Source organism: Labrus mixtus, chromosome 20 (assembly GCF_963584025.1).
Source record: "Labrus mixtus chromosome 20, fLabMix1.1, whole genome shotgun sequence".
In the NCBI taxonomy this organism is placed as follows: Eukaryota; Metazoa; Chordata; class Actinopteri; order Labriformes; family Labridae; genus Labrus; species Labrus mixtus.
In genome coordinates this window covers 1,015,660-1,027,209 of record NC_083631.1, presented here as the reverse complement: position 1 = coordinate 1,027,209, position 11,550 = coordinate 1,015,660, and the positions used below count along the sequence as shown (strand labels likewise).

Genomic DNA, 11,550 nt, shown 5'->3' with positions numbered 1-11,550 from the left:
GGATACTAACAGTTGTCTAACAGTGTTGTGAAATGTGCTCTTGACTTTAGATATAGCCTGATCTCTCTGAAGGTTTTCTCCAGTAAAGATAGTCAATTATTTAGAAAAAAAATTTGGACAAATTTTGTGATGACATCAAATCTGAATCAGCATTACATAGATAGATAGATAGATGGATGGGCACTTTATTAATCCTTTGCAGGAAACACAGCAGCAACTGCCATCACAGTCCATCACAATTGGTACCATACAGCATGTTGTGTAAGTAAGAAAAACCTGTATGCAACTTGATATATCTTTGAGGCCCACATCAATGTGACACTATCAGCTAACCACTACATCTTTTGGAACCAATGAATGGGCAAGACTAACCTACCCTCTTTAAAGTGAAGACAAAACGATTTTTTTTTAACTACATGGTATTAAAAGCATGAGGGGAAGTTGTTCACATATAGCATTGTTTTTAGTGGTGCTTTTGACCATAACTATCAACAACAGGCCATGTGTAAACCAAAGAGGCCTCTTCATTCTTCCATCAATATTTGAGCCATTCTTAAAGTCAATCAGCACATTTTGTGCCTCACATGTTTTTAGTTCTGAATTTTAATTTGGCTGGCTCAGCTGGTAGAGTTGGACGTCTCTCAACCGAAAAGGTCAGGGGTTCGATCCCCTGCTCCTGCAGCCACATGTCCAAGGTATCCTTGGTCAAGACACTTTACTCCAAATTGATCTGGAGGTACTAAGGAAATGCAATTCTTCTTGTTTTTAAGATTTATGTTTGGATGATCCAATCTTGGCATTAAACAATTTTGAGATTTATACATCAATAATGTATTTGCATCTTTTCAACAACTCCAGGAGCTGTTTTCTATTCCTAAGAATCACTTTTTCCGATAACTACAAGCTCATAGTTTTGCTTACAATACATATGCCCAATTTCCTACCTGTTGATACAACCCTAGATACTTTCTTTATTCAAGTCCCAATCATGAGAAGAGGTATGATTTCACATATTTATAGTCAAATTCAAAACCTATCCTCAGCCTCTTTGAATATTGTGAAGGCTCTCTGGGAGGAGGACCTGGGGGAGGGCATTTCAGATGAGCTCTGGGGGGATATTCTTAAACGGGTGCATACCTCATCTATCTGTGCCAGGCATGACTTAATCCAATGTAAAGTGGTTCACCACACTCACTGGACTCTAAGGTTAGACTCTCCAAGATCTATGACACAGTTGACCCGTCCTGTGAGAAATGTCACCAGACGCCTGCAAACCATGTCCACATGTTCTGGTCCTGCACATTTTTGTATAATTATTGCAATTTTTAAATCTCTATCGGAGATAACTGGGACATTTCTTCAACCTAATACTATGACTGCCTTGTTTGGCATCTCTCAGGTGCCCTTACCTAAACCGCAATCAGATATAATCGCTTTTGCAACACCCCCTTCCAACACTCTCTGGGTAAAAGAGATTTTTAATAATTTAAAACTCGAAAGAATTCGATATACATTAAAAGGATCCTCTCAGAAATTCAGAGAAGTGTGGGGCCCCTTCCTTGTTAACGCAGATAAGATTATTTTCCCAGTTGTTCCTGAATAAGATCCTGCTCTGTCCTGCTGCTAGCCTCTTTGTCTATTAAGCCTTGTAATTATTGTATTGACGTATCTATTTATTGTTTCTTCTTTTGTCTTCCCTTTCTTCTACTCTGCTTTAAGGACTGAGATTGTTATGCATACTAACAGCCGTGATCCATAGTGTGACCAGACTGACCACCCTGTTCTAGTGTTTGTTTTTGTTTGTTGATGTAACCTTGCAACACTGTCACCCACAAGTACTTCTGTACAAACCTTTAATAAACAAAACTGTGGGGAAAAAAAAGATTTATGTTTGGGATGTTTGCACTTATTTAGGTCAGTGATAGAGTAGGAAGCCAGGGAGATAGTGGGGAAAGGAGCTGCAGGTCAGATTAAGGCTTAGTGGTAGAGTTGGTTGTCTCTACACTGGAGAGAAATTTAGCCAGAAAAAACAAATAATCATTTTCCTAGTTTTATGGCACAGTTTCCTGTATAGTAGGAGATTTACATTTCTCCAGTCTGTCATTCTATGTTACATATTGACTGACTTTAATTGGTGTGGCTCCTGTTCTTTACACAAATTGGTTATGTAACCCTTTGGACTTCTGTTACATATGTATTATGAGTACTACTGTAAGTACTCGGGTGGAATATCTGTGCCACTTTAAATAGGAAAGCAAAGATGTGGTGTGATCCAAGCAAAAAGCTTATCAGAAACATTGTCTTTGGTTTAGTCTTTTACGCAAATAGGGAGTTTGTTTGTTTGTATAAAAAAAAGCTGATTTTAAGTGAACAGTTACTAAAAACAACCTAGAAGATACTCTTTTTCAGTATGTTTGCTGGTTTAACACCCAGTAAAAACTTACATCATGTCCTTGTTTATAGATATATAAGAAAAAGATGTGAAATTAAACTTTTCGTTAAAGACCATTATATTAAACATAAACAAACAACAACAAAAACATTATCATCCCAGTGTAAAGTTGACCCAAATGTAGCATTGTTACGTGATTATTCTAAGGGTTCCTTAGATTTTACATCAAATACACAAGTATTTTTATACACTTTCTGTGTATCTGGTACTAAAGGAGATGCAGGTCAACAATACCCTGAACCTTTAATAATTATGAAGGGGGGATTTTCAAGTGACACCTGGATGTCCAATCAGATTTGAGGGCTGGACCTGGCACATCTTATTCACAGCCCTGCTTTAAAGCATAACGTGTTCTAGATTAGGGCACCTCTGCTCCTATGTGCCAAAGGAACAGTCACAGCTGATACAGGTGAGTGGTTGTTGGAGTATACTATGATAGATACTGGCTAAATTAAACATGACTTTGATCAGCATTCCTATAAATATACAATATTAAAAGGATATTTAACCAAAAATCCATCAAATTTTTTCCTGAAAATGTATTTTAAAATTAGCATGACATTTTTGCAAATTTTTGTTCAAATGTCAATAATACAAATTTCACGGCGCCCTGTATTTCCCAAGCCTATGGGACACATAACACAGGATTTGAAACATTTTAAATAAATTAGTCTTATGTTTGAATGCATATCCTGCTGCCAAAGTGAACAGAGACTTTAATGGGCTTCATTGATTTCAACAACTACAACAAAAGACAAAGGTGAGTAATGGTGTGATGCTATTTGATATATGAAATACTTTACATGCTGGGGTCTATTCAATGTAATTCAAAATGTAATTAGGCTACTATTAAAATGTAAAACTTCGCTCCTATATTTCTTTATGTTCTTCTGACTCGGACTACGATCTGAAACACCACAAACACATAGAAACAAAGAGATTGAGTTCCACAGACTCAACCGGTGGGAACGGGATGTCGCCTTTTTACTGATATCCTCACTGAAATAAACACACTTTTAATCGGAATAAACCTGTCTATTCAATGCACGCGCCAGGTGTACAGTAGCCTACGTAGTGCGTTGTAGACTGCACAGCGCGTGACAGAACGTACTGGTAGGCTACGTTAAAAGCGAAAAGAAGGCAAAAGATTTAGACTACCGTGTGAAAAAAACAATACTATAGATGTAGTATGTATGGGTATGTAGTAGAAGCAATACCCACTATTGCTTAACTACTCGCTTCTCCCTCTTCATTCACTTTCACCATGAAAATAAAGCTCTTTATACCGATATCTCATGATTCCTTTAGCCTATTCATTTGTTAACCTCTTTGTTTCCTACATTTCCCAGTAGACCTAGCCTACTGTATGTGTAGTCATTTTCCCCTGTATTAAAATTGAAGCCAAACTAAGGCATATTGAATATCAGCATTCCGTAAACTCATTTGACTATAGGCTATATTTGACCTAAATCATTTTATGTTCGTATTTATTTCGATGGTTCATGTGGTTGCTTTATAGCACGTGGCGCTGTTATGACGTTATGACGCAGGTCTTTCATCAGGGAGACGAGACAGTCTATGGACTAGACTGCGCGTTCATGAAAAAGAATCGCGCGTCCTCGTCTACATACCGGCTTGAGCCGGTAAAGAGCTGCCAAAACAGGCAGTGAATAATTCTCCCAAGACAAAAGATGCTGTTGGCAGGGATGGAGCTTTAACTGAAACAGTAAAGTCCATAGTAAAGTCAATGTTATGGTCATTTTATTTTTCAACAGGGACAGTAAGTGGCGTAGGTATTGTGGTTTTATACAGGCGGATATTTGCTCACTTCATCTTGGTAAAAAGCCTTCATGTTTGAACTACCTTAATGTCAAAATGAAATGACGACGAGATCATAGAACCAAGAGGCTGCTGTTACCTCGCTTGTGATCGCTGCCGGTAAGTTAGATGTCATTTTGACTTCAGCTGTGAGATGCTGTAGGCTCAGGTCACTGTAAAGCACAGCTGCCATTCAGAGCTGTTCTGCTTCTGCTTTTGTATAGTCAGTCGTATGTAAGGATTCTGGTAGCCAATCATGACCTACTTTACATTTATACCTTTATATTGTTATTCACACATTAAAATAAGATGTTTAGTCAGGCAGGCAGTTCAATTTCCAATCAAGCAGATAGCCTAGCTAAATTTAAATGATATTTACCGGTATATTAAAGAGAATCAATAAACCCAACACAAACGCTAAACTGCACTTGCTGCCGTCGCCGCTGTGTAAAACTCAAAGGGGTGACGTCATTCCTCCTCTTCCTCTGCACTGCGGATAGCCAGACCTCATCGCACACGTGAAGTGAGATGTGGGCTACTTTGAAATACTCGAGCAACAACAACAATAACAACAACAAAAGCCATTATGATACCAAAATAAGTATTTTATAAACAGTGGCAGTTAATAAATTGACGAAGAACACGCCTGTTGGTAAAAGTCATCCAGCTTCTCATTATGTCAAGTTACTTGCTCACCATTCGCTTTTAGACTATAGCTTGTATGATAAGTTTTGATATGTGGGCTGTAACAAGCTCTCCTGTTCTTTTAAACATGTAAGGAATTTAAAAGTCAGTCTTCTTGACAAGCAACTTGACTGTAAAACAGTATTCTCTGTGGCACTTTTATATTTTTTAGTGTATTTTGGCTTACTGCTAGTATTAGCAGTAGCCTATGTATTGTATCAAAATCTAAATCATTAAATTATGTATTTATAGAAATGATGTTATTATATAAAACAATGCAGTAAAATAAACTATTTGAATACATCTTTAAATATACTAAATAAACTATACCACTGTTTAGTTTATGTGTGAAAACAATTAATGGTAGGCAGTGTTTCCCCTAGGTTTACAGCGGTGGGGGGTTGGGGACAAGCCGACACAAACACTTGAAGGAATCTTGGTGTTCATGCGTTACTTTTAATGACAGCTGTTTTCTATTCTATCACAAAGGTATCCTTAAATGACTTATTTCCCTGATTTCCGACTCTATCCACTATCCTATCTCTACAATAAAGACACAAAAAGCCCAAAAATAAATCTTTAAAAAAAAAATATATATATATATATATATTTTTTAATATAAACACACTTTTAATCACACCCCCCCCCCCCCCCCCCCAATATAATCGTAGGGGAAACACTGATATCTAAAGTGTGGGGAGAATTCTGTCTGACACTTAGTGGTCTGCATTGTTTTAACTCTGTCTTGAGGTTAGAAGTTTGCAGGCCTGATACCACAAAAGTACCAGGTATTGTGGTAGAGCAGCACACTAGTCCAGAGTTTAGAGCAGGCTTTGAACAAACTTTTAACACTGGATTCTTTAATTCCAATTATGCAACATGATAGCATTTTGGTTAGACCCTCCTTTCCTGGTTAAGGATTACATCTTAACTTGAATAGTATTTTCTAACAGAAAGATTATACCTATTGTTCATGGGATATGACGTAAATGTGACACAAGGGAGGAGATCCAAGTACAGTAGCTCTTAGGTGAAGGACGGATACGAGATAATAGTTTGTGTGCTGCATGTTTTGTGAGTAATACATCTGACTCACATGTCTCTGTATGTGTAAGTTATCAACTTACATGATTTTTTCCTTAAGTCCTGGCTTGTTTGCTTTCTCTAAGCTCTTTAGTGGAGTTTCTTGTTGTGAAAGTTGTTTTATTGCTCAGGGCGGTACAAAATGCAGAAACCTTTATACCTTTAAAGCAAACAAATGTTATGTTATGGGCACACATCTTTTGGGGAAAATGCTTTCTATTAGCGATTACTGTTACTTTTTGATTAACTGTTATGACACTATCAGATCATGATTCATGCTTGTTGTCTGTTAATAAAGCCTCTGTTAGACCTACCAGCTGAGTGATACAAGCAGACTTCACCTTTAACAAGTGAGGCCTTCTAGGATATGAAAGCATGTGATGTAGTGTGGTTGATGTGTTCTGGAAAAGGGGGTTCATGCAACAATACCAAGACCATTCCTCGCCAAGTAATTAGTTGGCTTACAAATGCAACTTCAAGTTGTACTTAAGAATGAGCTCACTGATGTCATTTGTCTCCCCCTCCAGGCAGGCAGCTCACTGAAGCCATGAGGATGCCGGATTCAAAGGGTTGTTTGGGTCCAAACGTTTACCCAGAGGTCCCTGATGGCGGCTGGGGCTGGGCTGTGGCTGTTGCTTTCTTCTTGGTGGAAGTGTGCACCTATGGGACCCTCAAGAGCTTGGGTGTTTTCCTCCAGGATCTGATAGAAGAATTTGAGGAGAGCAACAGCCGAGTTTCATGGGTCATCTCCATCTGTGTCTTCATCTTTACCTTCACTGGTTAGACAGTTTCTCCCTATTTTAACTCCAATTTCAAGCATAATATGTTTGCATTTACTTGCATGTTACAGCCACTCTCACTCATTTACTTGTGATTTACTAAGAACAAAACAGAAACACAGATTCCTGGCTTACCTTCAAATCAAAATCTTTGCAAAGTGTGCATACCTTAGTTATGGCCTCTGTGCTAACATGAGCTGCACTTATTCATTGCAGAACCCTTTTGCTTTTAATTTTGATGTTTATGTTAACAGATAAAAGCAGCAACACAGCTTTGTAAGCTTTGCAACAGATATAATGTGTTGCCTTGTAAAATGTTTGATGTTTCTTGTAAGATGTCAACAGGACAATCAGCAGATCATTTTAAACATTCTATTTTTTTTAAACTGTGCATCATGCAAAAAAAAATTACACGTTTAAAATGATCTGCTGATTGTCCTGTTGACATCTTACAAGAAACATCAAACATTTTACAACAGTTCTAATGTTTATATGTGTAGATTAATTCACAGACTTGACAGATGACAATCTATCAGTAAATCTGTCCCAAATTAGTGTTTTTTTTAAAGATTTTTTTGTATGTGTTGTGAGGAAAAGAAGTGGTTCTACTACAGAGCCCCCTAACATCATCATAACAGCCAAACAACAAAGACACGTCCAGCAATCTGATAACTTACCTGCTGCATGTATATGTAGATCTACAATATCAAGGTTACTATATGAATCCTTAAGATTATCAACCCTGTTTAAAATACTTCATTCTGATAAACTGTTAGTTATAATCATCCATGACATGTAAAGTCATTGTAGCAGCCGATAAAACCTTAACACAGCTGAACAGGGTAACAAAACACTTGATAAGAAACAACTATTAAAAGACAGAGTTTAAATGATTTTTAATTTCTTTGTTTTCTTATCCCCCATCCCAGCCCCTTTGTCCACCATTCTGAGCAACCGCTTCGGCTATCGTCCAGTGGTGATGGTGGGAGGCTTCCTAATGAGCCTGGGCACCATCACCTCCGCCTTCACCAACTCCATCAACGAGATGTACATCACCATAGGCATTGTCACAGGTAATTTTCAAAGTCCACCACCACCCTCATCCATCCATCTATCTAGCCATCTTTCCATGTCTTGCTCCTGCAGATGTGTTTGTCTGGTTTAACAGCCTGTATTATAGGAACTAAAGGGACTCCTAGCAGTGTCTATGACAAAATCTGCATTAATCTGATTCTTTCAGAGGTGACTTAGAGTTGAACCGCCTCTGCTAAACACCTTACAGTGGAGTCTATTTCAAAACCTTAACTCACTAAGTAGGAAAAACAGAAGCAGCACATCATTTAAAAAAACAACAACATTTAAGTTCTCTTACAGATCGGGACGGAGCAGAAAGTGGAGATCAAAATAAATTGATGGAAAGAAAGTAAAAGATTGGATGATGAACAAATTGGTCTAATGAAATCCACATCAGATCACATTAACTGTTCTTCTTTTGACAGAAAGCACTGCTAGCTCTCCCACCATGTCTTCTGCTGAAATGGACCACAGCTAATTTGACAACCCCTTCTTCTCCTCTCTCCCCTGTCTCTCTTTTTTTTTGTCTTTACATGCCTTTTGTCTTGCAGCAGCAGGTGTAGCAAAGTTGAATCGTCTCACGCAGCCTGCCACCTTTGAGAAAGGAGTGACCTGACACCTTGATCTTTGACCCACACCTGTCCCTACCATGCGGGCCAGTGGCTGTCATGTCCCCTTTGTTCTTCTCCTTTTTGTTTACAGGCCTCGGCTACTGCCTCTCCTTCCTGCCCACTGTCACCATCCTCGCCCAGTACTTTTCTAGACGGCGAGCTCTTGTCACCTCTCTTGCTTCCTCTGGGGAATCTTTTGCCATATTTGCATTTGCTCCAGGTGAGTATTCAGGCACAGGGTGGCTGTTAGAAAATATGCCACTAGTCTTGACTTAAAAGTTCCAGCTCTTTTAACACTGAAAAACAGCAACACGCCTTCTTGTAAATGAAAGCATGACATCTAGTGTTGCTTATGTGTTGTTGAAAAGGGGTTTCTCCTGTATATAGATTAAGGCTAACTTATGAGGATGAACTGCAGACATTGTGAAATGACACCTTTCCAATGGTTGTGAGTTTACTGTCAACAGAAAGTGTTTAGATCAACTCCAGTTAAAGCTTCAAGTTGAAGAATGTCACTTTCAGCTGGTTTAATTCAGTCTATAAAACAGAGGACCAATCAAACACTAGTTTCATCATCACAAAGCCTCACAAGGCTAGACTGTTAAGGCTCTTTGACAAAACTAGGTAAGATAGCAACTGAACCGTAAGTATACTTACCCCAATAACCTATGCCACCCTTTCTCCACAGCCTTCACTGCACTGAAAGAACACATAGGCTGGCGCTACTGTCTGGTTGTCCTTGGCATCATTCAGGCTTCTGTGATTGGCTCAGGGCTCCTCCTTCGTCCAATCATTATCATGCCCCAGCCTTTGAAGGAGGACAATGAATCAGAAAAAGAGTCTCTCTCTTTTAAGCATATTCAAGGTGATTATGAATTGGAAAATGAACAAACCAGAACATCTATCAGTTCAGGAGGCTCTGGGCCCTCAGAGGACTCAGGTGTCACTTCCCTCTCTGGGTCTAATGAAGACCTCAGGACTGCAGGAGTTGAAGGCAAGGCTATGATGAAGGAGGCAGTGCAGGATGAAGAGGTCCAGGATCCATCACTGTCTGCACAATCAACTGTCAAGAAGTATGAGGATCAACTTGTGGAGGTAGAGGCAGGTCCTCTCCAGCCCTCCAGTCCAAAACTTCTGGACTTCTCTGTGCTTAAAGACTGTGCCTTCATCTGGTACTCCCTCTTTGGCTTGTTTGCCACACTGGGATTCTTTGCCCCACAGCTCTACATCATCGAATTCAGCAAAAGCAAGGGAGTGGACCCTGGCATGGCCTCCTACATGCTCTCTGTGATGGCTGTAGCAGAGATCTTTGGCCGCTTGTCCATCGGGGTGGTGTTAAACAAAGTCCGCTGCAAGAAGACCCTAGTGCTGCTGGGATGTGTGGTTCTGCTGTGCCTGGTGCTGGTGGCCTTCACACAAGTGTGGGAGTTCTGGGGGCTAGTGGTCTGCTGCGCCCTGTACGGCTACTTCATGGGCACTGTTGCCTCTACTCACATCCCCATGCTGGCTGAGGAGGACGTGGTGGGAATCCAGAAGATGGCTTCATCTGTGGGGGTGTACGTCTTCATCCAGAGCTTTGCTGGGCTGGCAGGGCCACCTTTAGGAGGTACAAGGCCTCGGCTTCCTTTAATGTTTTACTCTTTTCTGCCTTTGATCCTTGCTGAACTTCTTGTAGATCCTAACAGCTTTCTTTTTTCCTTTCCAGGTGTGCTGGTGGATGTCACACAGGACTATAGTGCTGCCTTCTACTCCTGTGTGGTGGGCATGGGACTCAGTGCTGTCTGTCTGGCTATGGTTGGACCAGCCAAGTCTGGCTTTTGTCAAAGACAGAGCAGAAACAAAGAGGTAGGGAGAAGCAAGGAGGAAGAGGAGAAGACAAACCAGGAGAGCGACCAGCCCGAGTTTTTGGAGGTGGACTTGGCCCCAGAGGACAGTCTGTTCAGAAAAGCTTTGGATCAGGAAAAGATTTGCATAATATAATCCCAGCCAAAGCTGGAGAAGGCTGGAGAAGGCTGCAATGTCACCAGGACTACCCCACAACAGCTGCTGTCGATTCAAAATCTCAGGTGTCACACCCAAACATTTTGACAAGCTTGAATCGCATCCTCCCAGGAAAGAAGCATCCTCTCCTTTGACGCCAAATGCACATACATGTTGAGCACATGGTGTCACACCTTAACAACATTACACAGATTTGTCTGTTTCCGCTGCTGAAGAAAAAACGAAATGAACACAAGACAATCTCCCTTTATGCATGTTTTGTATTGGAATAATGTCCCTACTGTCAAAGCTTGACTTGAAAATGTTTTCATGCAGATGGTAAAATGTGTCAGCCAGTGGAATGGACCTCTGCTGACCAGTACATGGAATGTAGGTTTAATGTCCTATATTGGCTTCTCATTTAGAAGTAAGAGATAATGTTCACTTCTAAAATAAGTATTGAACTAGAGGTGGCCATATATAGAATAGAAAGGCACAGTCACTCCACAAAAAGCACTCCCGCAGGATATGTCCTGCAGCCTCAATTCCTGTTGATGTTGTGCTATTCACCACTATATGACTTGAAGTATAGATCACAAACCGTTTTCTAAAACACTGTGTCACCTTTATTTAAAGTGCTTATGGTTATTGTTTATAAGATAAATTAATGTTCATTATTTTAATATTACTTAAAGCTGTTTTTTTTATCCAACTGAATGACTGGCAGCTCCTTGCCTGTTAAGCACTGTTATGTTTTAATTTTGTACTTTCTAAATAAAAGATTCTTGAAACCCAGTTTAATTTTTTGTGTCTAGTGTAAACATGGTTTACTGATGTTGTGACAGAGACTTTGTCAACATTATGCAAAGGGTGTGACCAGGGTCCGAAATTAACACCCGCCAAGCGCCAAATGCGGGTAGATTTTCTCACACATCTCCACACAGACTCTGTGAAACAGCGCTGTGTTACAAACACTTTAGATATGCTAGAGGACGCTAAATGCACGCTCCACTTTTCTTTTCCATCACGTGCAGCAGGAGCAGTCAGAGATATACACACGTCCACTAAC

General features: G+C 39.9%; 1 protein-coding gene across 2 annotated transcripts; it reads left to right on the top strand.

Annotated features, from left to right (window-relative positions):
• Positions 1–2,788: 2,788 nt before the first annotated feature.
• slc16a6b (solute carrier family 16 member 6b) lies at positions 2,789–11,276 on the top strand. Of its 2 annotated transcripts, none has more exons than XM_061065348.1 (6): positions 2,789–2,861; positions 6,565–6,816; positions 7,746–7,889; positions 8,593–8,721; positions 9,190–10,107; positions 10,207–11,276. In XM_061065348.1, the coding sequence occupies exons 2-6, from the start codon at positions 6,585–6,587 to the stop codon at positions 10,479–10,481; spliced, it is 1,698 nt and encodes a 565-aa protein (XP_060921331.1). In that variant the 5' UTR covers positions 2,789–2,861; positions 6,565–6,584; the 3' UTR covers positions 10,482–11,276. The 2 variants fall into 2 exon arrangements, with proteins under 2 accessions (XP_060921331.1, XP_060921330.1); XM_061065347.1 differs by lacking the exon at positions 2,789–2,861 and adding an exon at positions 3,530–4,390.
• Positions 11,277–11,550: the final 274 nt, after the last annotated feature.